Source organism: Staurois parvus, unplaced genomic scaffold (genome assembly GCF_062004578.1).
Source record: "Staurois parvus isolate SC_StPar_1 unplaced genomic scaffold, SC_StPar_1.0 ptg000422l, whole genome shotgun sequence".
Classification (NCBI taxonomy): domain Eukaryota; kingdom Metazoa; phylum Chordata; class Amphibia; order Anura; family Ranidae; genus Staurois; species Staurois parvus.
Window position 1 is genome coordinate 1,455,589 of NW_028318218.1, and position 27,511 is coordinate 1,483,099.

Below are 27,511 nucleotides of genomic sequence, written 5' to 3' on the forward strand. Positions count from 1 at the left end.
TTTTTAGGGTGGAACATTGAACATGTTCCCATAGTTGCAGCTGTGCCCGCCTCCCCACCCCCCTCCCTTTGACAGATAGTGCAGGGTAACTTCTCCTTGTATAATCTGTCAGATTTGAAAACAGTGTGGCCGCGCGGGGCGCCGCCCAAACGGCCACATCATTCATGGTCTTCTGTGAATAAATGAACTGCAAGTCCCGACAGCCTTAGCGTCTGTGAGCTTGTAATTTACAATCAACTACCATGGAGCTGTGGTAGTTCATTCAAGCTTCCCGTACAGCAAGCAGACAATCTGACAGGTTTGCAGGAGACCTGCATGGCATCAACAATTTACTGATTGCTGGTGCAATGCTTTCCAGGCTCTTTTGGACAAAAAATAACAAATGCACATTTTTTTCCCTTCAAAAAAAATTTACATTTATTATTTTTGTCCAAAAGGTGAACTTATCCTTTAACTCTCCAATAAGACACATCCGTTGAATGCAACTCAGTTTTACTTCACACTGACTTTTCTGAGCCCTGTCTCTGTGAATAACTAACACTGGCAGAGGGAACATGGAGGAAATAGAGGGTGTCTAGCTAAGACTAAACTAACTAGCAATAAACAGGAGAGGAGGATAGAGAAAGATACCAAAATTACATAGTAAACAAGTTTCAGTGGCCCAAAGCCACCAATGGATCTAGATAGCAATGAATATTAATCTTAACTAATTTTAAAAAATTTTCACTATTTATAAATCACACATATTATATTCTTATATTGTTTTACAATTCATTTTCATCTTTTCTATTTTTTTATTTTTGTTCATTTATTATTCATCTACTTTTCAACATTGCTCTCTCCCTTTACATTCCATTTCTTTATAAAATCACACTACATAACTTTTTTTATCTATCCTCATTTTATTTTATACATACAGTATTATTCTTTTGTTTCATTCAATATACTGTTTTATATTTATTTTTTATGTTACATTTCTTTATATGTTCTTTCCCATTTTTCTTTATGATTTTTTTCTTAACTTTTTTCTTTTATTTTTTTTCTTATTGTTATTTTTCATTTAAAAATTATTTTCTTCGCTTATCTTCAGCTACATACTCTTCTCTTTACTGTTTACATAGCTTTTTCTTCAGCACTGATTATACACACGTTTTCACTTCTCTTCCACGACCAATGATGTGTCAAAACGCGTTAGTGCTGTGGCTGGTGCAGCATTGGCCACACAATTAGCTAGCACTGGGTTGGTCTGGGCATCCCATGCAGCACAGTTTGACACTTCTGGATGAGTAAATCTGATGCCTGCTTCCACTTTCTGAGCACCAGCAGGGAAATATTCAACTCTAAGTTTTGAACGGCGCTTCAAGTCTCTTCTTGATCACATTAATCTGATGTTGTTTACTACAAGACATAAAAATACATAAAAGTTGGGCAGAACAACTATGCAAGGGCTTGGTTGATCAGATACAAATTAAATAAATTGCAGGTTCCACATTACTTAGTAAATCTAAAGCAATTTGTACAAGGAGTGCAGATTAAGATTGTAACATTTATAGTGAGATTAAGGCCTCCTTCACACCTTTGTGTTCTGGTGCGTTGTGTTAATGTATCTGCGTTGCATCAATGCATATATTTATTCGACTGGGCTACCAACATACCAAAATAGGAAAAGCAAAAATACACCTGCGCCATTTTTTCTAATGCAGCATACAAGAATGCATTACCGTTCTTTGTCTTAGTTTGTTGGGATTCCTGTGAAAATGAGTGGCTGTATAGCACATGTAGACAAACAAAAATGTTTTGCTCTAATGCCCTTATCACTGATATGAGCCACCATGATATGTAATGAACTGGGGCAGATTGTATAAAACAGCTTGCAGGCTACAATATACTACAGAAAAATGGCAACTGATCACACATAGGATGCCGACTCTCTGTGACCAAAACTAAACCAGGTAACGCAAGATGGCTTCAGCTGTGCTCTCTACCCGCAGGAGAGGTCCCTGAGATGCATTTTGCCCCCTAGCAGGCTTAACCATTGAGGCCTAAATGATTATGCCCACTAGGGGTCGAAACGCATTCCAGGGACCTCTCCTGTGGGTGAAGAGCAGAGCTGAAGCCATCTTATGTTACCTGGTTTAGTTTTGATCACAGAGAGTCGGCGTCCTATGTGTGATCAGTTGCTATTTTTCTGTAGCATATGTGTTGCAGTAATGTGCACGATGGGGGGTCCTTAGAGATTATGTGACAACCACATACATAGATAAGATCTTCTTTTACATGAGATGGGACACAAGATGCGCAAGTTCAACAAAACATACTGTATAAAACACGTGTCAAACATAAGGCCCGTGGACTGAATCTGGCCCGCCAGAACATTTCATGTGGCCCTCGCACTTCTCCAGCAGCTGCACCACCCTCCTCTTCTCTGTCCCATCTTGTCTCAGCAGTTGGCAGCAGAGAGGAGGACAAAACTCTTCTGCCGAATCATGTGCTTCCCTGAGCACAACTGCCCTCCCCTTGTCTCAACAGTCATCAGCAGAAAGGAGAACAGAAATCCTCCTACAGATCCTGCACCTCTCTGTGCAGCTGCAGTACCCCCTCCTCTGGTCCCCCTCCAGACCCTGCACTTTCTGTTTTCCAGCTCCACTCCTAGCTTCTTCCTGGCAGCAGCACAAGGTAAGGGGAGTTCACTGTGATGTAAGGGAGGGTGAGGGGCTCTTCGCTTTTAATGGTGGGGGCTGATATAAGAAGGGGTGGCGTGCTCTGGACATCTTACAGATACAACCGGCCCTTTGAGGGCAACCATAATGCTGATGTGGCCCATGATGAAATTGGGCTTGACACCCCTGTTATAGAAGAATACACAATAGGGTAAGCTATACCACCATCAAAATGTTTTTGCCAACATCCCAATATGTATAGACTAGAAAAAAAATAGAAATGTTCCCCTGGGACTTTGTATGACAAAAACCACGAGTATACAAAAAGTATATAAAAAATAATGTTTTGTACAAAAAATAACATAGCAAAAGGAATTGGGAGATTCGATATAATAAACTGTAATACAATGATTCCTATATCACATACAAAACATACACAGTGTGCATAACGCCTGACAGTCTGTAATACATCAACTGGCAGATGGGCAAGCAGCCCAAAAGAACTTGTACAGTGAAGTTGTTCAGACAAATCCAACGCGATTAGGAACTCTTATTTCCTTCTTCAGGGTCTAAATGTGTCAGGTAAATAGCACCACATCGGATAATAAATAACAGGTATTCATGGGAAATTGAATGAGGATGCTGTCCAGGTGACACATCAGGGTGGGGGCAAGCAGAGACGCCCCATTGAGTCATCCACCAGCAAGGACCACATGGCAGCAGCCAATGGGGGGATCAATAGTGCCTGTGTATCACATGAAACTCTCTTGGACAATTTTGAGGTGAGGTGGTATAGAACAATAAACAAATACATGAGCAACTGATATTTTGAAAGGAAAAGACTGCATCACTTGATTAGGTCCACTCTACTAGTAACAGATGATCGGCCAGTGGAAGGTAAAGCTAGTCACCGAGCAACCACTTACCAGGCAAACTAATCCAATTCAGAAACTTTTGTAAATATGGGTCCCCTTCTCATTAGGCACACAGTAAACACCAACATATAGTAGTCTTTTCTACCACTGTGTTTTTCTCTATACTGAACTAAATGTATCACTGAACTGAATCAATTGTCCTTTAAGGAGGGAGGGGGATATGATCACAATCTATAAATACATAAATTGTCCATGTAGCAAACTTGGTGCAAAGTTTCTCACTTTGAGATGATTACGAAGTACAAGAGGGAAAATGTCTAATCTCTGCATATGGAAGGGCTTCTTCACAGTATGAGCTGAGAAATTGTGCAATAGACTTCTTCAGGAGCCAGCTCAGGTTTTTCAAATATCGGCATGTGCTGTTTTCTTTTCCACTAGATTCTCCTTTATCCTTGGATAATATGTCAGAATTGTGGCATCCAGCTTTCAGTATAACTGTTAAAAAGAAAAGAGAGAGAAAAATGCAGGAAAGTTCTCCATGATGACATAGTTTCCTAATGAGAAGCTTTCTAAGTGAAGTAATTGATTCATAGTGTGCATTTCATCATATGACCTCAATGTCTTTTCCAGTCACCAGTTTAGTGTGCGTCTTTATAAAATTGTGTATGTTGTGTGTATGTGGATCTAAGCAGTTACCATTGTGTCTCTTCACTCCACAGTGTTATTCCACTCAGCTGAGTCAGGGAGAGATGATAAGCTATTTTGCTAAAGAAGAACACCGCAAACACTATATACTGGTCACATAATGTAATATAGTTCCACAATAACAGCCTTTTCTTTGGAAAAACCCAGTTTTTATGAGATCCTTGTGCTTCCAGCAGTTACAAATGTGTAAAAGAATTAAAATAACAACTTGCATGTTCCTTCTCTTCAGCATGTCCTACATCAGTGATCTCTAAACTGCTGCCATTAGCTCTCCTTTATTTGGCCCTTGGGGCATTTTTCCTCCCACTGATAGGAGACACTATTCTGCCAACTGACATCAACAAAGGGACACTCTTTCTCCCACTGGCATCAACAATGGGGCAATAGTCCTTCCCCTAATACCAAATGTGGTAATGTTTAGTCTCACTGATGCCAGGAAAGCTTTGCATGCTCCTGCCCATCTTTGCGTGTTCTAGCTCCTTCTGTTGCATTATTGCATAATGTGAAAAAAATAAATTCAACAGGGAGAATGGGATTCCTTGATAATGGCCACAGCAGATGTACAGACTTGGAAACTCAAGTGCCAATATCTTACCATATCCTTGAGGAATATAAGAAACCTTCAGGTGGCTTATCTCTCTAGCCTCTAGCAGAAACTGAGATATACAATACTGGTAGACTGAGACATTAATGTCAATGTTTCATAAACATTATACATTCAGAAACCAATTTGTCTTTTTTATGACATAATTTTTTTTTCTTAAATGTGAGTTTCTTATCTTGACATATTCATACTGTAGATCTGCTTTACACTCTTTGGTTTTAAGAACATATGTTTTAAGACCATTTATTTTATACCCCTGATACCCCCAGAATGCGTTGGCTTTGTTTTTGAATGCCTACAGAATTTTTACTGGACACAAATAATTAGTGTGCCACAGTTCTTCTGACCCTTCTATCCCCTATGAGACAATCACTATGCTAACAGAACAGTCTGGATAAAAGTGCACAGATGTGTCCCAAAGGAAATAAGTGACTGGTATATGTCAACTGTGATTGGTGGGGAAAAAACTCACTGCTGCCATGGTAAAAACACATCGGTTTGTGGGAAGTATGAACAGGAGCCAGGCACTGTGTAGTTTTGTGATAAAAGTAATACACCTTATATGGAGGTGTGCCTTTAATAATTCATATGGTAAAAAATAAATAACCAGCCTGTGGCTTTAAGAAGCCAGGTTCCAAGATGGACGGCCCGTCCGCTCAGAGGGAAGCAGTGGAGTAGAATACTTGTCAGTGCAGGGACCACGTGTACCCGACGTCCCAGCGTCCTGGATGACGTCACCATGATGTGGAGAGACTTGATAAAGCGTATGTGCGCGAAACATGTTTTCCCGGCAACCGGCCTCTTCCTTCTAAAGCTGTGGCTCCAGCAAGAGTTTCCCCCCCTCCGTCTCTCCACATCGTGGTGACGTCATCCAGGACGCTGGGACGTCGGGTACACATGGTCCCTGAACTGACAGGTATTCTACTCCACTGCTTCCTTCTGAGCGGACGGGCCGTCCATCTTGGAACCTGACTTCTTAAAGCCACAGGCTGGTTATTTATTTTTTACCATCTGAATTATTAAAGGCACACCTCCATATAAGGTGTATTACTTTTATCACAAAACTACACAGCGCCTGGCTCCTGTTCATACTATGCTAACAGACCCTGTTTTTTAGTGGGTTAAATAGTTAAAGTGGTAGTTAAGACCTGTGTGCCAGGTAACCTTATAATAAGTCTTACCTGTAGGTACCATGAGTAACTCCTAAACTTGCGCCATTTAGGAGATATTCTCATTGGCTCCAGCTGATGACATCAGTGTACATGCATATCATTTAAACAGCTGGAGAATGCAAACCCAGAAGGAAAAACAGGTGAAAAGGGCCAGGAGAGGTGATAGCTCAGTGCTGGAGGGCTCTTGTTAAAAGGTAAGTCTGTCATAATTATGGCATATACCATACTTAAAAAATAAAAATTGGTAGAGTTTACTACCGCTTTAAGAGTTATACACCAGCAAGATGACCAGTTAGGATTCTTATGTGATCTAAGAGATCCAGAACTCTTTATCCTCATTGCTTTGCCATTTTTGCAGTTGCATTATGGTAATGCACAAATTGTGCATTGGTATGCTGCCATGCCATTCACTCATTGGTACACAGACAGACCTTGTCAATGTACAAGCTTTGCAGCACGCTGCAGCACATAGTAATACATTACTATGCATTGTGGTGTGCATTTTAATGCGCATGTGGTATTGCAGTGCAAAGTGCTCCTTACAAACATAGCCTTTTTAACACAAACACATGTGTTAGAATGCTTTTGAATTAGTTTTAATTAGCTTAGCTTGAATGGTTTGCCTGCAGTTCAAACACACACCAGTAGAACTGTACTGTGCAGAACCCACTTGGATGAAGTCAATAGGAATCATCCAGGATTCATTGCAATGGCACATCAAGCAACAGCACTGGTGTAAACTGGGAAAATCCCACTTCATCCCCCCCCCCCCCCCAAAAAAAACAATTGGTTTTGAAGCTTGTTTAGAAGCTACAGTAGATGTTAAAGAGCAGTGCATGCCGACATGTATAGTTCTTCTCTGATGGTTTAGCTCAGGGGGTCTTCAAACTTTTTAAACAAAGGGCCTGTTTACTGTCCTTCAGACTTTAAGGGGACTGGACTGTGGACAGTGGGAGTAAACCATATCTCAAGTTTGGTGGTCAGTGGGACTAAAAAAAATAAAAACAAATCTCCTGTGGTCAGTAGGACGAGGAATAGTGCTCCATCATTGGTATTAGTGGGAGGAATAGTGCCCCATCTTGGTATTATTTGGAGGAATAGTTCCCAATAGTTGGTGTCAGTGGGAGGAATAGTGCTCTCAATTGGTGTCAGTGGGAGGAATAGTGCTCCAAGGACTGCATAAAGGCAAGCAAAGAAAGGGCCAGATAAAGGCCGCAGTTTGGAGACCAGTAGTTTAGATGGCTAGACTTTGCTCAATTGAATAACAAAGGTACAAGCCTTGGAAGTCATGGTATAATTGTGTGTGATCCTGTGCACAAGCCTTCAAGAAACCTGTGGCTCTCTTGAAGCTGCAGAACCACAAGGCATTGCATGTCCTCCCGTGCATCCACTGCAGAACTGCGTCCCAGGTTGAACATGGTTGGTGTACACTTAATTACATGTTACAAAATGTTGTTACATATTCCATCGACTTGTATTTGGTTTTAGTGGTCCTTTAGGAAGGCACACTAAGCTTGTTAGTCTGTAATTATTATTTCATGCTGAATTTTAATGCCTTTTATGTTCTAGGAAGGAAAGAAGAAGTTTGACAAAGAGAGTGAGAAATATTATTCCATCTTAGAGAAACACTTGAATTTGTCATCAAAGAAGAAAGAAGCGCATTTACAAGAGGTACATTGTTCTTTAATTTTTCTTGTCTTGGCACAGACTTCAAATGCCGTCTTCCTTGGTTTAATCATGTGTCTATGCCTACTATGTAATTGTGTACGGGGAGCTAGAAAAGTCTTATCCGGGCTGATGGGAGTACAAGATGAGTACGGTAATATTTCTTGCACAAATGACTCCTGCAGTGAACTGATGTATTAATTACATGGTGGTCAGTGAGCGAAAGAGACGATGGCAGCTGGGAGGGGAGCTAGAGCAGAACATAAATTAGAATGCGGCGTGCATAATTGAATATGGTTTTGCAGCTTTTATGGAAAAAGAAACAAAACTTTCATTGCAAATTATTATGAAAATGGTCCTGTAAAATGGTGAAAACAGTCCTTTAATACTTTCCTGTTCTTCAGAAAGAGCTGTTCTGGGCTCAAACTGCAGATAGTCTAATGCAGGGGTCTACAAACGTTCTAAACAAAGAGCCAGTTTATTGTCCTTCAGACTGTATGGGGTCCGGACTGTGGGAGTAGATAATGCCTCAGGCTTGGTGGTCAGTGGGAGTAAAAAAACTATACAGCACCACTGTGGTTAGGTGGAAGAGGAATATCTCCCAATCACTGGTATTAGTGGGAGGAATAGTGCCCCAATTGTTGGTGTAAGTGGGAAGAATAGTGCCCCATCTTTGGTGTCAGAGGAAGAATTTATGCTCCATCATTGGTGTCAGTGGGAAGCAGGCCTGGGAGGAAGGGGCAGGTGCCCTGGGCGCAATGCTTTGCTGTAGGGATGGGGACACCTTCCTTCTGTTAGAGGGCTGAGAGGAATAGTGATAGCTACAGTGATTTTGACAAGAAAGTGACTGCTGGGTGTAGGATCCCCCAAGGCTTTCCACTGGTGGGAAGAATAGTACCCCATTGTTAGATGTCAGAGGGAGAAATAGTGCCCCAAGGGCCAGATAAAGGCAAGCAAAGAGTCACTTTGAAGACCACTGGTCTAATGGGCAGATATATCTAGGCACTTAACACCTGGCTTTCTTTAAATTAAAGACAAAAAGTCTGTTCACTTTGCAAGAGAATTTTCCCTTCGCTTAGTGAATGAGATGAAGCTCTGTTGACTTCCATCATCCAGTGATGTTCAAGTAAAAATACAGTTTTTCTTGCATGTGATTGGGTATCCTTTGCAAACTAATATTACCCACATTCACTAAGCAAAGGGAACATTCCCTTTCAAAGTAAAAAATTCCCTTGAGAGTGAACAGTCTATTTGCCTTTATTAAATTAACCCCGTGATCTCTGCTAAAGATACTTAAGGGACTGATACTATATTTAGGAAGTTTACAACTTGCTTGAACTTTGATGTTTCTTTTTAATTGAGGTCATATGAACAGTGCCTAGACATCCGGTCATGTGTTTGGCCACATGGGAGTCCAAAGTATGTAATTACCCAACCCTTTGGTGCAGCTTACCTGTACAGCCCTGGCAACCCACTTTCAGAGTGTGCACATTTCTATTGGTGATCTGTATTCCAGCCATCCAGTGTAATACCACTGACTAGGAAGGAATTAATGGGGTCACAATACGCATGCACACTTTGAAGGCTGGCAAGGACCCAGCAGTGCTGCACAGTGAAGATCACTGGAGTTGGGAGAAAGATAAGCATTTTAACTTGATAGGTTGTCCTAAGAATGGTGTTCAATTATATATAATACAATTTCTGTAAATGTGAAAAGGCATATTGGCAAAATAGTTCAGTAAATAGAGTTTCAATTTGTGAAAAAAAAACCTTCCTACTATGTATAATTTGTTTAAAATTATGAACAAGGCAGGGTATCATTGAACCAAGAGGAGTACTGGTGCTGGACCCAGTATTGCTTGTTACATTTTTTCTGTCTTTTATACTGAAAGGCAGGGGTTGGGGAGATTATAAAAAAAAAGCAAAACATTGGAACTGGGTTTAAAATAAAACAAAGCTAAAAATCATATATTTGATTATATAGTATGGTACATTTTTTTCAATTTTAACTAGGTATTAGCGTGATTATATTCCCTGTGTTGTTTGGCTTACCTTGTAACAATGGGCTCTCATGTTGTTTCTAGGGTACTTAGGTTTCCCCCCACACTCCAAAGACATGCTGGTAGGTTAATTGTCTCCTGTATAAATTTGGCCCTAGTATGTGTATGTATGAATGTGAGTTAGGGACCTTAGATTGTATGCTCCTTGAAGGTTAGAGACTGATCTGAATGTACCATATATATGTAGAGTGCTGCGTAAATTGCTATATAAGTACCTGTAGTAAATAAATAAATAAAGTTTGTAGTGTCATCGCTGATCCATGCTCCTATGTCCATGTATGTATTCACCTAGCTTGGCAACTGCTTGCTCCGGGTCACTCTGGGGGTCATTTGCTAAAACTGGACGGTGCAAAATCTGGTGCAGCTCTGCATAGAAACCAGTCAGCTTCCAGGTTTTATTGCCAAAGCTTAACTGAACAACCTGAAGCTAGAAGCTAATGTGCACAGCTGCACCAGATTCAGAGTGCTCCAGTTTTAGTAAATCTACCCCGTAGTGTCCAATGAATGACTCGCCATTTCCTTTGTGTTGCATCACAAAATGTGGGAGTGCTCATGTGATGAAAGACTGCACAATGATCTCTTAATCTCTCTGATCTCTCTCGGTTAATTGATCTACCTGTTTGTGCCTGTGTCAGATCTTATCTCTGTTTAGCTTTCACCTGAAGAGCACTAGACTGAGAAACCCAGGGATTGTAGTGTTTATTCACAAGAAGTGTCAGTTCTCAGACTACAGGCCAAAGTCATGCATTAACCTGTGCAGTGTCATGTGACATGCCTAACATTTGAACACAAACAGAAAATGCTGACACTGCAGTTGGAAGATTTGCACCACAATACGCTATGTGTACAGGGCAACAAATGTCACCATGAAACTATATGAGTAACGCACATCTTATGCAGGTGAAAAGGTGCAGGTAGGAATGTTTATAATGCCTTTAAAGCAGAGTTTCAGTGAAACTATAAAAACATAAAAGTCAGTAGCTACAAAAACTGTAGCTGCTGGCTTTTAAAAAACAGCCACTTACCTGTCCCTCGGTCCTGCAGTGTCCCCCCCGCAGCCCGTTTCACCGGCTGTTCTGTGTTCTTGGCACCAGCATCTCCAGTGTAGGCACCCGGCTGTGACAGCTTGCGGCTTCATAGCCGGGCGCCCACTGAGCATGTGTGAGTAGCGATGCGCTTTGTGAATGGTCCCGTAGCCTTCTGGGACTTGTCACGTGTCCCAGAAGACTACAAGGACAGGGGTGGGGGAAACAACTTCCGCTTCCAATCGCTCAGACAATCGCAGCGGAAGTGGGAGCGCATACCTGTCAATTTCAGGTACCTGCTCCCCAAAGGTGCCAACCCTTTTTTTAACAGTTGCGTTTATTGAATCGAACAAAAGCAGAACAAAGCAAAGTACATAGGAACAGGCAAACTTATGGCAAGCAGTAGAAATACAACATACATGGCATTCCACAGCTAAGGAAGATACAAAGTCAACTGGTCAATCTGAGTGAATTGGGGGGGGGGGAAGTAAAGAGAAAAAGGAGGAGAAGAAGGAAAACCCCCGATGTGGGGGGGGGGGGGGGAGAGAGGAGAGGAAAGGGGGGAGAAAAAGAATAGGGGCAAAGAGGAAGGGAAAATTGGAAAAATAAACAATAGCCAAGCAAATAAACAACACAAACTGGACATACCCGCAAGAGAATAATCCAAGCGTTATACTGTAAAGCCCTGAGCCTCCACCCACCCAGCCCATATTTTATCAAATTTAGCTGGACAATTACAGCTCATATAAGTGAGTTTGTATAACTGAATTGCCTTGTTGACTGCCAATTTCCATCCCAAGACTGTCGGTTGAGCTGACTGATTCCATTTCAACAAAATGTCTCTCCTAGTATAGTAAAAAGCATAGAAGACAAACAGTCTATTATGCTTAGATGTCTCCACGAGTTCCAAAAGACCTAGCAACATAATCAGGGGATCCATGGGGATAGACAGTTTACTAACAGAGTTAATAGTATCTAGCACCCGACCCAGAAGGGGAGAAGCTTGGAGAAGTCCCAAAACATATGAATACACGTGCTCACCTCCATATCACAGCAAGGGCATGTGGCTGATCTACCATGATAAATCACAGCTAAGTGCTGCGGGGTGTAATACACTCTATGGACAAATTTAAGCTGTATGAAGCGGTCCCCGGCCGAGATTATGGTAGGAAGGCACTGCAGAAGACAATCCTCCCAATCATCCTCTGAAAGCGAAGGGAGGTCCGTATTCCACTTATCAAAAAGCACCTGCATTCTAGGGGTAGAGAGGGGTTGCAACAGGGAATGGAGAGCGGATAGCGGCTTAGGCAAATCCTCCATTGTCAACAAGTTTTCTAATGGATCCGTCTGAATGGTCGGTGGAGAAGGAAATTGAGTGGTCACCGCATGGTGCAGTTGTAAAAACCGGAAGAACATTTGGCCATGATTACGCTTGAGTTCGTCAAATAGAAGCAGAATGCCACTAAGCATAATATGGTGCAATGTTGTAATGCCATATCGAGCCCACACCACTGGGTCCGGTATCGTATGCAGATGGGAAAGGGCCAGGTTGACCCAGAGTGGCGTGTGAGGGGAGTACGAGTTATTTGTCCAACATTGAACTCTAGCTTGACTCCATACCCTCAGGGTCGTCAGCATAGGAATAGTGATGGCCGAGTTGGACTTTGGAGCTCTATGAATTAGGTTACGCAGTTCAGCAAACAAACCAAGTATTGCCGCCTCCGGGATCACTGCAGCATTATCCCTGGGTTGGAAGAGCCACCATCGCACCATGATCAGAACTGCCGCCCAGTAGTATAAAAGCAGTTTAGGAAGTGCCAGGCCACCTTGATCAATAAGTAAGTGCAGCATTGTGTGGGAAAGTCTGGGGGCCCTTCCAGCCCAAATAAACCCAGAGACGATGCCATCCACACAATGGAAAAACAAGTGCGGGATCTGCACCAGTGTATGCTGAAAAAAATAGAGAAACCTAGGTAAAAATATAATTTTAAAGAGGTTAACCCAGTCAATGGTGCTAATCGGGAGGGAAAGCCAAGCAGAACATTTAGTCTGCAACTGTTGCACAAGGGGATGAAGATTGTCCGCTAGATACTGCCTCAAGTCACGTTGCACCGTTATACCCAAGTATCTAAAGCGAGAGATTGATCTAATAGGAGCGAAGGAAATATCAGGTAAGGGCCCCGATGCAAGAGGAAACAGTATGGACTTCTAATTAATGCGTATTCCGGAGTAGCTGTCAAAGCGATCGATAAGACTCAGCGCCTTTCTAAGAGATTAATTAAAGTCCCTAAGATATAAGAGAGTATTGTCTGTATACAGGGAAACCCTATCCTCCCAGTCACCCTCCGGTAGGCCATGTAAAGAATCAGAAGAACGGATCAGGCAGGCCAAGGACTCAATCGCCAGGGCAAACAAGCCCGGCAAAAGCGGGCAGCCCTGCCAAGTGCCCCTATGGAGAGGGAGATTGGCTGGAATGAGGAGCACTGGGCTTCAAAATCACAACTATCACCGCTTGAAGCATGTCAGAGGGCAGAGTTCCTGTCTCAAGGAGTGCGTTAAAAAGTGTTTGAAAATGGGGAGCCAGTTGCTCAATGTACGTTTTATAGAATCCAAATGGAAAGCCACCCGGGCCCGGAGTTTTCCCTGACTAAAGAGCGCCAATCGCCTGCTGAATCTCCTCCAAGGAAATAGGTGCTTCCAACTGCTTCCTCTGGACTGCAGAGAGAGATGGCAAGTCAATCCGATCCAGGTATTGGGACAAATGCTGTGGCGTGAAGCTCTGGAGGAATACAAACAGGCATAATAGTCAGCAAACCGCTGGTTAACAGAAAGTGGATCAAGGATCTTGGAACCGTCTTCGGCCTGTATAAGGGCAATATTGGACAGCGCAGATTGTTCCCTAGCCAACCAGGCCAGGAGGTGGCCCGCTTTATCACCCTGTTCAAAAATGCGTTGTTTTTGATATAGCATGGCCTTCTTGGAGGCCGCAGTGCGAAGCAACAGGGCCTCTCTAATAGCCAACTGTAAGTCATGGCGACTAACAGGACCTGGATTGAGCATGTAACTGGATTCAGCTTCCTGCACCCTCCGGTGCACCACGGCCATTTCCTCCCGCCGTTTAACCTGTAGCCCACCTATCAGGGTCCAGTATTGCCCCCTAAGCATAGCCTTACAAGCCTCCCAGATAGTAGTAGGCGCAGCAGTTTTCTCGTTAAGAGTCCCAATAATTTTCCAAAGCCTTCCCTGTAGGGGTTTCTACATCATGATCAGTGATCCAATATGGAGATAACCTCCAGACTTTTTCCCCGGGACATGAGCTATATGTAATGTAAGAAAGAGCGGAGCGTGATCAGAAATCCCTTGTGGCAGAATGGAAATTTCCCGAACTCTTGCCAAAAGTTCAGGTGTAACATAACAAAGATCAATTCTAGACAAAGTTCTGTGTGATGCCGAGTGACAAGTATTTTTCCACCTCCATACATCCGTGAACTGGTAAAGCTCTGCCCACTTGGCCAACTTCGACTCCCCACTGGCATCTGGGTATAATTTATCAACACTAGGGTCCGGGGTAAGATTAAAATCACCAGGAAGAACATGGGATGTGGGATAGGAGGCCAGAAGCGGGGTCAAAGCAGGCAACGAATGCACGGAGGCGGAAAATAAAACCCAACGATTATCATTTCAAAGCAGTGTATCGTTGCATGGATTATAACATATTTACCCTCAGGATCCAGCCTGAGATGAAGGAGAGTGAACGGCAACGATTTATGTATAAGGACACTAACCCCTCAAGCATAAGAAAAGTATGTAGCATTATAATAATGACCAGCCCAAGCCCTCCTGAGACCCAGTATCCTACGGCCCATCAAATGGGTTTCTTGCAAAATACAAATATGTGGGGCATAGGATTTGAGAAATTGGAAGACCAAAGGGGGAGTTGAGGCCCCGCACATTCCAGGAGATACATTTCAAATCAGGAGGCGCCATAAGATAAATATCGGAGAACCAATTTGTAACCACTAAGGCTGAACCCAGGGACAGAAATAGTAAACTGCAAACCAGACAGCATAAAGATCATTATATTAGCTGAATACCCTGCATAGATTGAAGCACATAAAAATTCAAATGCACCTTGCAACATAGTGAAGAAACAAAAAACATAAAAAATCTGCGATGGGCCCTCTCGACCACAAAGAAACTGGAAAAGTTGGCTTGTGGCAGCAAGGATTGAAGGAGATTCTTGGTGAACCGAGGTGGATCATCACCCTCTGCACCTTCCGGACGACCCACCACACGGAGGTTGTTATGCCTGCTGCGATTCTCTGCATCCTCTGCTCTGGCCTCATATTATTTGACCTTAACCTGTAGAGTGTGCATCTCTGCCGAATGGTAGCGGGTAGTGTCCTCTGCATCGCTAACACGCTGCTCAACCTCTGCAACGCGACCTCGAAATTCGTCAAGATCCCTTCGGATCAGCCTGCAGGTGTTCTATTTTCGTGGTGAGCAACGCCTGACAGTTGGTAATCGCTGCGAGGAGAGAATTAAAGTCCGCCGTCGCAGAAGGTGCATTGGGCTACTGGGAGGGCGATGCGGCCATGGTGGTCCCCGACTTAGCCCCCAAGGGCCTGCTGGACTTCACAGGTTGTGTAGTTTCGGACTTTCTGCCAGTGGTCGCAGGCTTTCCTCTAGTCATCCCCAATATTCTGTTGCATCAGCCGAATAAATGATTACTATAACAATCACAGCTGGCTGTCCCCTATATATGACTGATGAAATATAAACCAGGTATAGGTGGAACTGACCTCAGAGGGAAGCAACTTTGCCCTGCGGTATCTCTGGACACTAGCTCCTCGAGGGGGAGGGAACATAAGAACATTGACAGATAGTGAAGCCCCTCGTTCTGGGATAGACACCTCAGGCACGGACCCCTGACAGAGCCCCCCGGAACAAGGGCCGACCAAGGCACAGAGCCACCAGAGCCCCTCCAGGGACAAACAGCAAATCTTTGGGGGGGGTACTCAGGCAGCTCCAACGGTCCCCCTCCAGGCAGCAGCCACCCCTCCACAGAGCCCCTGGACCAGGCCAATCTTCCTCTCCCCCGGGAAGAGCACACGGGCTCTTCTGATCACAGGCCTCAGCAGGATTTCGGGCCCAAGCATAGGAGGTAGGGGCAACAGAGGACACCACACTCCCTCAGACAGCAGCTCACCTGCCCAGGATCCAAGGCGCTGTCAGCCGCACCCGGATTCAGGCCGGGTCTGGGCCTCGCGTAAGCCGTGACAGGCCACATAGGCCACTGCGAACGGGGGGTCAATCCAACCCAAATCCCCTCTCCAATCCGCTGTGCAGGGCTGCTTGGATCACCGATGACAGCAGGATCCCTCTACCCCCAGGATGGAGTCAGATGCTAGACCGAGGCGGCAGAGCTCTCCTCCTAGGCATCCACTCCGGTCACCATCTTGAACACACCCCAAAGGTGCCAATCCTTAATGGGGAGCGGGAGACCATTCCTTAAAGCGGACGTTTCCCTTTTGGATGGACATGTTGGGTTAGACATTAGAGTCCATGAAACAGAAGTATATTTCCAGTACTAAGCTAAACCCCTTTTCATGTATGCCTCTCTAAACCTCAACTGTAAATAAAACCCCCATCTGTATAGTCTACATTCACAAAATACATTTTCCAGACAGTGAAAAGGGCTGATAAAATAAGGACCAAGTGTATTATGGTTTACGTCAATGATTTGTCTTATTATTTATTATCTGAAAAACTCTTTTCACTGTCATAACAAAGTTTAAATAAATATGTCTGCTGATGTGAATATACAGTGTGTAATTACTGGGTACGCCTTTAATTGTATAACAGACATGAACAAGCATCTTAGCAGTTTGGCTTCTGTTCTTAATTTCCAAATATGGCCATTTGCCCAGCCAAGTGGAATTGCTGCTCGTTCAAAGACAAGAATGCCAAATATACAGTGATTTCTACATCATTTGTCAGCTGCACGTCCGCATTGCATTGGTGGATACACTAATCAGGTTACAACATATACAGTGATAGGTGGGCCAAGTGCTCTTTGTTAAATAGGAATTTGTGGGTATACCATGTTGTTTTCCACCAGTTCCAAAGTGCCAGAACCACCGCTTTGTACTATTTGTTGTTAAGTAATAAAACTGTAAAAGCCATTAAGGCCCATTTCAAACGGGGTGGACCCGCCAGCGGATCCATTTGCTCAGCGGGGGATCTCTCCACTGATCCCCGCTGAGCAAGCAGATGACATGTCTGTGTCTGCTCATCTGCTGCAGAACTAACACAGACATAGGCTGCTTTCTCCTATGGGGCAGTTGGATAGAAACGGATAGAAACTGTCATCCTATTTGATCCACCAGACGGATGGGGAACATATCCCATCCGTCTGTTTTTGGCATACAGGATGAGATTGGATGCCAGCGGGTATCAGCGGACACTTGTATGTTGACACCCACCAGTCTATATTGGTCTATAGAAGCTCCGATCGGGTCTGCCTGTTAGTTTTTCAGGCGGACCCGATCAGACAGTCAGTGTGAAAGTGGCCTAAGGGTCTAAAGAGTAACTAAACACAAACCAAAAAATATAATATACTGTATTACAACTGACCAGTTCTGTTTCAAATGCTGGCTTGGCATCATCCACAGGCAGCTTAACTATTCAATAAGACACAGATGTTGAATGCAACACAGTTTTACTTCCGCTAATTGCAGTACAGAGGATGTTTTCCAGTCTTTTGAGGTGTAAGAAGACAATGACTTTCCTAAGCCTAGTCTATCTGAAATACTGACACTAACTGATGGAATATGGAGGAAGCAAGGAGGGTATAGCTATGACTGAACTAACTAGCACTAAACAGCCCACAACCTCCTCTAGATGTCAGCATACTGCAAAACAATAACAGTGTTCATAGGGTATGACCACCAGGAGAAAAGTTTCTTGGGCATCTAGTGGAGGGAAGGGAGACCAGGTGACATGGGAGCACAGTAAACACTGGAGCAGCTCTTCAAGAGTGGAAGCAGACTCTAGTAACAGTAAATAGCAAGGAAGGCACCTCTAAGTGCAGTATGCAGCAGTTTATTGAAATGTAAAAGGTTAAAAGCACTTACAAGATAGCACTCAGATAAAAGCTAATCAGGTATAATGCCAGGGTGACACACTGAGCCGACCAGCAGTAGTGAGCGTTGTGGAATGCACGGACAAGATGGCCACCATACTTCCAGGAGAGGCGTTGAACACACAAGCTGGACGTGACGTCAAGGGGGAGGTAACACGTTTCGGAGCATGCGCAGACACTCCTACCTCAGACCGTAAACCCCCGTGATAGGAGCCACTACTTATAATAAGTAGGGGCGGGAATATTGTTGTAAATGTAATTCATTACTTGTGAATAATTATGGAAATCATGGTAAAAAGAAGAAAAAGATCAGAAGCATTGGTCTTATTAGCCCGAGATCAGTACACACCTGTGTGCTCTTTGGTCGGCCAAAGAGTGGCTCCTATCACGGGTACAGTGGAGGAGTGTGCGTTGCCACCCTAGGACACTAATGTTGATTTACTAAAACTGGAGAGTGCACAATCTGGTCCAGCTGTGCATGGTAGCCAATCAGCTTCTAACTTCAGCTTGTTCAATTAAGCTTTGACAAAAAAAAACTGGAAGCTGATTGGTTTCTACGTAAGGCTGCACCAGATTTTGCACTCTCCAGTTTTAGTAAATGAATCTCTAAATGTGATATTCTGTGCATTAGCTGGTGAAAATAAATGCCTGAAAAAGGAAAATAATGCAGCCACCACATCTGTGGACTGGTAAGCTGCACTATATTATTTGTTTTGTTTTTGGGTTTAGTTTAAGAGAAACTTATTATATTCAAAGCAATTTAGTTGTATTTATTTGTCTATTTTTAATGTCTTCCTTGACAAATTACATAGTAACAATAATTCAGGACATTATTACTATTATACAGGATTTATATAACGTCAAGAGTTTGCGCAGCGCTTTACAATATAAGGGAGACAGTACAATTACAATACATTTCAGTACAGAAGGAATAGGAGGGCCCTGCTCATGGAGCTTACAACCTAAAGGAAGGGGGATTCTAGAGTACAGAATTTATACTGAAAAATATAGTCTAGTTAAAAGAGAATTATGTGATTTTTTTTTTAAATATACTTCGTTGGATGCAACATTGATCGTTGCTGCATTTGTCTCCCCGCTGGTTCTAAGGCTGAGAACTGAGTGATCACTCCTGCTTGCTGCAAAAGCTTGTTATAGGTTGGGAGGTTGGGGTGGTTGCCATTTGTTTGTTTAATTGCTGTATTGGTGCAAGGATGCACTGGATACCTTCAGCTGACATTGTGCCCTTGCTGGGTGTCCTGTGCGTCATTGTACCTTTAAGGAGGGGTGGACTCCCTCCAGGCACACCTGCCTTTAATCTATCCATTATTATACAATATATGTGCTCCAACTTGGAAGACTCTCAAAGTTATAGAGGTAGGATTGCACTGGGGTGCATTGACGTGGCCACTGCAGCTTACACATATATTTGCAAATGTTTGCAATCGAAACCCCTCGTTTTTAACGTGAACTGTTAGACAGGGTCAGTTTGGTTCTGTTGCAGGCTGGTCGGTAAGTGAGTTAGGAATTCCATTCTATAGTCCAAAACAAAGAAGACTCAGTACCCCATGTGTCATGTGATTGTGGATTCAGCTAAGTAAAGGGGGGCTTTTGAGTAGTTTATGGGGTAGAGGGTAGGGAGTAGGAAAAAAAAGCCTAGTGGTAAGGGAGAGATGTTTTCTGGACATGAGATTTAAGAACACCTTGGGAAGGTTTAGAATGTCTATGAAATGTTAATTGCAGCTTACCAGTCCAGGTGTGTTCTTAGGTGCTTTTGCTACCTTAGTTCATGTCTCTTCTGAAATCAGATCAAGGCTTGGTAGGTTGCAACCTGCAATATCAAAAGTAACGTGTGAGGTGGTGTTATTGCTGTTGGTATATGCAGAGTATTGACACTTTCATCTGATCAAACACAAAACTCTTGTCCTCACTTATGTACATATGGAGGCTATTGAGAATCCATGTTCTCAGTGCATTGGGAATACTGCACATGTGTTTTCTTGTTTAAAAGAAAATAAATGCTACTTGTAAATGTGACATTTTCCCCCATCATCTGGTAAAGTTGATGTCTTTAAATGTGGCCTATGTTTTACAAACAAACTACATGCTTTTCATAGCTTTTCATAGCTCACCGGCCAAAAACTTCTAAAGAGATAAACAATAGGGATTAGATGCTCTTGGTGGTCAGCAAAGCATTCTGTAGTTTTCAATATCACTCAATGTATGTTGCTCATGTGTTTCTGTGGATTAACAAAGGTTGAGTAGATTGGGACACGTCTTTGTGGTAAAAGTAAGGGGTTCTTTACCTCCCACAGCGGACAGTTCTTGGCGGTCCAACCACCAAAATGTAATTGTTCTTTGAGAGAAAGGAGTGTGTGGTGGAACTAGATTATTACAAGCAGAAATGGACATTCAACTGCAACACGTCAGATATTGTGCTACAGTATGTTCATTATTTTCATAGTGTGAACAGTTCTCTAAGGCTGGCCATGCATGGATTGTTTTTTCTGATCAGCTAGCAGGCTGATTGAAAAAAAAAACAAATGGGTTCCCTCATTATTATTATTATTATACAGTATTTATCAAGCGCCGATAGGTCGCTCAGCGCTGTACATTACAAAGAGGGACAGTACATGTGACAGAACAATAACAATACAATGCAAAACATGAGAGGATCGAGGGCCCTACTCTTTCGAGCTTATCCACAAATGTCAGAATACACTGATCATCACTGCAGCGTATTGACTACAGCACTGATCGAAGGAAAATTTTCCAACAAGCTGGTTTGAGAGAAGTTGATCATTAGATCAACTTCTCTGGAACAGGAATGGCCATAAATGGATTGAAACTAAGCTGGTTCCTGCTGAACCAGACATGTTTTGGTCCATTTATGGGCAGCTTAAGAACTACACCCTTACTATACTCAAAATGAGAATTAAGCTGGGCCCCATGCCTCCCACCTTTTTCTCTTCATTGCTGACCCATCACTGCCACTTTTGTCTCATTGGTCCATAGCAACTATCAGGTGGCAGAAGGGAGGCGGCCAGGCTTTACAAACCAAAGCATTCCAGAATTTGGGGGAAAGGAAGCAAGCTGCTAAAAGGAATTTGACCAGGTATTCAGGCATCTGGGCATGTGTGTTACATCACACAAGTGAAGATTTAAAGCTGAACTCAAAGGTGGTATTGCCCTGGGGAACATGTACCATTTCAAAAAAAGTTTTTGAAAATAGAAAACTGTTTAAATTGCTGGCAAATAACATTTTCCTTCTGGCTTCTATAAAAAAAAAAACACACAACACACTGAGCCCTCCCAGTGTCCCCAAAAATAAGTCATCAGCTATATAAAAGAAGGAGCTTGGATAGTAGTGACCTCATTGACCAAATTTGGCCATGGCCAGATCTGGTCAATGTCATTGGCCAGTGACCCTATTTGGGAAGTGATGTCACTGCCATTCCCACCCCTTTGCTTATGTGGTCGGGGATTCCTGGCCATGTAAGCAGTGCAACAGTGGCTTCCTTAGGGAACCAGGTGAGCAAAATTCTGAGTTTAAAAGTACAGTACAGTCCAGAGGCTGCATTTGACCTGCAGTACGTTATGTTGCACTTTTTTTTTGGAACCACCATGTCCTACTTGGGTGCATTTGGACTGCAGTAAACACTGCGTTTTGCATTAGAACACAGCTGTATGCTTTCAAATTAAAAACTCAGCGTTTGACAAAAACTCATGTCCACCCTGTTGACATGAGCCACTAGAAAGTGTAGGGAATGGTTTGGAAACGTTGGTGGGCTTTATCGTAATCTGTGTCCCTGCTGGGCAGTTTAACCCTCTCTGTTAGTACAGCTGACCCTTGTCACCAAGACAGAAAATGATGGCAATCCACAATATATCTGTTGTCAATGATACAGGAAATGAGGGGAAATCTTTCACTTTATGTGTTGTATCTTCCAGGTTTCTCTAGAACGGGACACTGACAGTAAAAAATTAAACCTTCTGTTGGTTTTAACAATTCCCTGCTTACTCCAGCCTTTCTCTTCAATATAAGCCAGTGCCATGCCTTTTGTGTAAAATTCCTATAGCTATCATGCGTTTTTGTACAAAGTCAGCTGAATGTGAGTGAATCAGATTGATTAGACATTTAAGCCTTTGCTGAATCTACTAGTTTAGTAGGATGCCTTGTGTCTTGTATTTCCATCTCTTTGCCCTTTTATTTCATGACATCGAGAAAAAACAGGAATAAAATAAGTAATAGGAATCAACTATTGATTTGAGTAGTGTGCAGAGAATGCTGTTTGTTATGTAGAGAAGGGACCGAAGTACAAAATTACATTCACTGCAAATTGCTTCCATTTGTTTTGTCGTAGGCTGACTCCTTAATTGACAAAGAACACCAGAACTTCTACAATGCTTCCCTGGAGTATATCTTTAAAGTGCAAGAAGTACAAGAAAAGAAGAAATTTGAATTTGTCGAGCCTGTAAGTATAAATATTTAATATATGTAATACCTTAAAGTAAAACTAGGACAAAGTAAGAACGTCACTTAAAGTGGAACTCCACCCAAAAGGGAAAGCTCCATTTCTTTGCATCCCCCCTCCACTTCCAAATTTGGCACATTTTGGGGAGAGGGGGGAGCTGGTACATGGTTTTGACAGGTACCCATTCCCATTTCCAATCCGATCACTGTAATGACTTTCAGCCTCTCCTCCTTCCCCCCTCAGCCTTCTGGGACACATCACAGGTCCAAGAAGACTGTGGGACCATTCACAATGTGCAGCGTGGCTTGTGCATGTGCAGTAGGAAACTGGTTGTGAAACTGGAAGACTTTGCCGCCAGTTTCCCTTACCTAAGATGCTGGCGCCTGCACCCGAAGCCAACTGAAGAATCAGCTCAGGTGAGGACATCACTGAATTTCTGGACAGGTAAGTGCCCTTGTATTAAAAGAAAGCAGTTACGATATTTGTAGCTGCTGACTTTTAATTTTTGGAGGAGACTGGAGCTCCTCTTTAACTATATCCTTCCCCAACAGCATATATTCACCTTTCATTTGCTGCGTTAAACAAAGTAAAATACTCCAAATTCTAGAGAATTGGTTAGCATGTGATTAACTCCCCTTTCACAATATGATAGCATTGGTGCCTTGTGGTTGGCCCAGCACTATCACATGACAGTGGGGGAAGAGTCCAGAGCTCTGTGTAAGCTCCAGCATGTCAGTTTAATGCTCGCACAAGGCTTACATTCTCTGGTCCTGGGGGGCGAATATAGCAAAGGAAAGGAGAATCTTTACAGTGGACCTGAGCTCAAAAATGTAAGATTTCCTATGTTATAATTAGAGTAGAATTCCGGTCAAAACCTAACGACTCTTAAAAATGCTCCCTCCCCCCTCCTAACACCTAATCTGAATAACCTGTGCAAGAAAGAGCTGTATAGTTACCTATTTGCAGGCTGCTCTGGTCACATGATCTGACTCCCTTCTCTCAGATGGTGGCAGCTGTAGGAGAGAGGAGGAAGCACTGACCATGAATGGGCTATAGGAGCCAATAGTTGATATAACTGCTCCCAGGCATTACTAGCCATTGTCAAGTCCTCTCTCCTCTCCCCTGCAGCCAGCGTTGGCTGACACAGGGGATCACGTGATGGCAACATAGTGGCCTAAAAATAGGTGGGTATACAGATCTTTCTAAGGCTCCAAGTATGCGGGCCTACCCTGGCCGCCGGCCATGGGAAAACGCAAATCGTAGAAAAACCACATCAAAATCGCTGTACCATGGTTTTGCTGCAATTTACGTTTACCTACGGTCGATGGTCAAAACCTTCCTATCCTGAACGTGATTCTTCCACATTCAGGAGAGGGAGGTCTAACCTCCCTGGCGGTATTCCCGAGTGTAGCTCAGATTAAAGTTTCAGTACCACAAGCGGTAACCTCGAGCTATACTCGAGAATACCATGCGGCGCTGCTCCGTGATCCCTCGGTCACTTACCTTGTCCTGCGCTCCCGCGATGTCCCTCCTGCAGTGTCCCAGGCAATGTAATCCGGCGGATGTCGGCATCTGTCTTCTGGGTTCCGTCCCCTGCGAGCGTCGGGACGTACGGGGGACAGAACGGCGGGAAATTTGAAAATGACAAAAAGTTACATTCACTAATATCACATAGGAAAACATTACTGTATCAAACCATTTCACATACATTTTGTCCCGAATGCTTTGTCCTGCGCCCTGCCTGCATTTTTACTGTTCTTATTGCCTGGAAACTGAGAAACGTCCATGGCGTCCGTTTAGGTCATAAGCGGTTTTAGACCGGCTAGAGAACAGCGATAGTAAATCAGAACCACTTGCAGAATTGAGTGATAATGATTTGTGGGGAAATTCGTCATCAGACACTGAAAACAATTCTGCGACTTTGCTCAGTGATGTGTGAACTTGGCGCTATATTTCAAATTTCAGTGTTTTTGGTTTGATTAAATTTATTATTATTATATTATTATCTTTATGATTATTTACTAAATTATAATTTATGATTTCGTATTTAAAGTTTTATCCTACCCGGGATGTTTACTAGACTCTTGTTCGGACAGATTTTAGTGAGTTATTCCTAAGAATTACAGGCCTAAAATAAAAAAAATACATATTTCCATGCAAAAAAATGTACCGCTTTGAGCACAGAAATACTGACATCATCAGACCGATAGGGAGGCTACTGCATTTAAGTTGGTTTACATTTCAAATTGTTGTAATCATTACCGGAGTGTAATTTTGATGAAAACCAAATGTTTGTTTGTTGTACCTTGTTTGCATGATGCTACTCCATTTAGATATGCTGTAAATAGATTCAGCTACTGGCTATATGTACATCAGCCATGCACCTGTTGAAGTGCTGAGATGAAATATTTAGTAAGGATAAGCCACCTACAGGCTGTGTATCTTCTAATGAATCCTTTTGGGTTCGAGATGACCCATAGACATTGAATGGATAAAAGGAAAGCACAACCACTGCTCTGCAGTGTTCAGACTGTCTGCTCTGCCTACATAAAATAATAAAAATACAAAGTTGATCTTTACTTCCTAATTTAGCCTTGTTCCCTACAGCATGCAGTATTTTTTTTTCAGCACAGCTGGAGCTGCAGCCAATAGAACTTATTAAAATGTTGCTTGTGACATTTCAATAACATCCTAATCAAAAAGAAATTAAAGTAAATGCGCCAGATTTGGTGCGTCTGTACTATTTTTCCTGGTACATACCTACTTCCATGTTTTCAGCACAGCTGCTGGTGTGAACTTGTCATTATTTGTAGGGTAGGGAGTGGGAAGTAGGCACCGGGTAAAGCATCTATGGGTTTATTATTTTGATGATTTCTCTTCACTTACTCTCTTGAAGACGCAACAGGAAATGAAAGAAAAACTTCTTAAAGTGAAGGGAATTTCCACCTTCAACAGTTGTCCCCGGAACAGTTGCCCCTATTGGATAATTGACCCTCATTTCTTGGTTTGGTAACTATTTCAGATTTACACTCACTTTCTGTCTTGGACAATGATCACCAGGACTAAAAGAGGGTTAAATCTCCAGAGTTGGGACACAGACGGGAATATTCCTTCCACGTGCTATGCAAAGGTTTTGCTTTAACATTCACTTTAAAGGGACACTTGTACATAAAAAGGCTTACCCGTTAAAGAAGCAGTTCTTTACTTACTTTTCCATGGCCCACTTTCCGTGTAAGGGCCTACCTGTTACAAGCATTTTGGCCTTTGAAGGAGTTGAATGCTTGTGACCCCTGCCATCTGCTGGGATTCCTCCTGCCGCCTTGGACATAAATAAAGGACAAGCCAGGGGAGTGTTCCTTACATTGGCCTGCCGGAAAGTTAAAGTAGAAGCACAGTCAAATCCTAGCTATACTTAAAACTGCTCCTACCATCATTCTAAGCCTAATCTAACTACCCTGTAGAGCAGTGGTTCTCAACCTTTCTAATGCCGCGACCCCTTAATACAGTTCCTCATGTTGTGGTGACCCCCAACCATAAAATTATTTTCATTGCTACTTCATAACTGTAATTTTGCAGTGGGAGGAGTAGTGCCATGTCATTGGTGTCAGTGGAAGGAGTAGTGCCCCATCACTGATGTCAGTGGGATGAATAGTGCCCCATTGTTGGTATCAGTGGGAGGAATAGTGCCCCATCGTTGGTATCAGTGGGAGGAATAGTGCCCCATCACTGGTGTCAGTGGGAGGAATAGTGCCCCATCACTGGTGTCAGTGGGAGGAATAGTGCCCCATCACTGATGTCAGTGGGATGCATAGTGCCCCATCGTTGGTGTCAGTGGGAGGAATAGTGCCCCATCGTTGGTGTCAGTGGGAGGAATAGTGCCCCATCGTTGGTGTCAGTGGGAGGAATAGTGCCCCATCGTTGGTGTCAGTGGGAGGAATAGTGCCCCATCGTTGGTGTCAGTGGGAGGAATAGTGCCCCATCGTTGGTGTCAGTGGGAGGAATAGTGCCCCATCGTTGGTATCAGTGGGAGGAATAGTGCCCCATCGTTGGTATCAGTGGGAGGAATAGTGCCCCATCGTTGGTATCAGTGGGAGGAATAGTGCCCCATCGTTGGTATCAGTGGGAGGAATAGTGCCCCATCGTTGGTATCAGTGGGAGGAATAGTGCCCCATCGTTGGTGTCAGTGGGAGGAATAGTGCCCCATCGTTGGTGTCAGTGGGAGGAATAGTGCCCCATCGTTGGTGTCAGTGGGAGGAATAGTGCCCCATCGTTGGTGTCAGTGGGAGGAATAGTGCCCCATCGTTGGAGTCAGTGGGAGGAATAGTGCCCCATCGTTGGAGTCAGTGGGAGGAATAGTGTCCCATCGTTGGTGTCAGTGGGAGGAGTAGTGCCCCATCGTTGGTGTCAGTGGGAGGAGTAGTGCCCCATCATTGGTGTCAGTGGGGGGAGTAGTGCCCCATCATTGGTGTCAGTGGGGGGAGTAGTGCTCCATCACTGGTGTCAGTGGGGGGAGTAGTGCCCCATCACTGGTGTCAGTGGGAGGAGTAGTGCTCCATCACTGGTGTCAGTGGGAGGAATAGTGCCACATCATTGGTGTCAGTGGGAGGAGTAGTGCCCCATCATTGGTGTCAGTGGGAGGAGTAGTGCCCCATCATTGGTGTCAGTGGGGGGAGTAGTGCCCCATCATTGGTGTCAGTGGGGGGAGTAGTGCCCCATCATTGGTGTCAGTGGGGGGAGTAGTGCCCCATCATTGGTGTCAGTGGGGGGAGTAGTGCTCCATCACTGGTGTCAGTGGAGGGAGTAGTGCCCCATCACTGGTGTCAGTGGGAGGAGTAGTGCTCCATCACTGGTGTCAGTGGGAGGAGTAGTGCCACATCATTGGTGTCAGTGGGAGGAATAGTGCCCCATCATTGGTGTCAGTGGGGGGAGTAGTGCCCCATCATCGGTGTCAGTGGGGGGAGTAGTGCCCCATCATTGGTGTCAGTGGGGGGAGTAGTGCCCCATCATTGGTGTCAGTGGGAGGAATAGTGCCCCATCACTGGTGTCAGTGGGGGGAGTAGTGCCCCATCACTGGTGTCAGTGGGGGGAGTAGTGCCCCATCACTGGTGTCAGTGGGAGGAATAGTGCCA

General features: G+C 43.7%; 1 protein-coding gene and 1 long non-coding RNA gene across 2 annotated transcripts in view; one reads left to right on the forward strand and one right to left on the reverse strand.

Moving 5' to 3' along the window:
* ARHGAP42 (Rho GTPase activating protein 42) overlaps nucleotides 1-27,511 on the forward strand; it is a 470,299-nt gene that overhangs the window by 270,712 nt on the left and 172,076 nt on the right. Inside the window, exons 5-6 of the mRNA XM_089687254.1 lie at nucleotides 7,586-7,687; nucleotides 22,272-22,382. Of these exons, the coding sequence (XP_089543380.1) occupies nucleotides 7,586-7,687; nucleotides 22,272-22,382 (213 nt within the window). The remainder of the gene's footprint in view (nucleotides 1-7,585; nucleotides 7,688-22,271; nucleotides 22,383-27,511) is intronic.
* Nucleotides 878-25,688, reverse strand: LOC149454601 (uncharacterized). Its single transcript, XR_016314180.1, has 4 exons — nucleotides 25,565-25,688; nucleotides 19,656-19,738; nucleotides 3,818-4,030; nucleotides 878-1,398 (listed from the first exon to the last, which is right to left on the reverse strand). It is a non-coding gene; the product is annotated as an uncharacterized LOC149454601 (long non-coding RNA).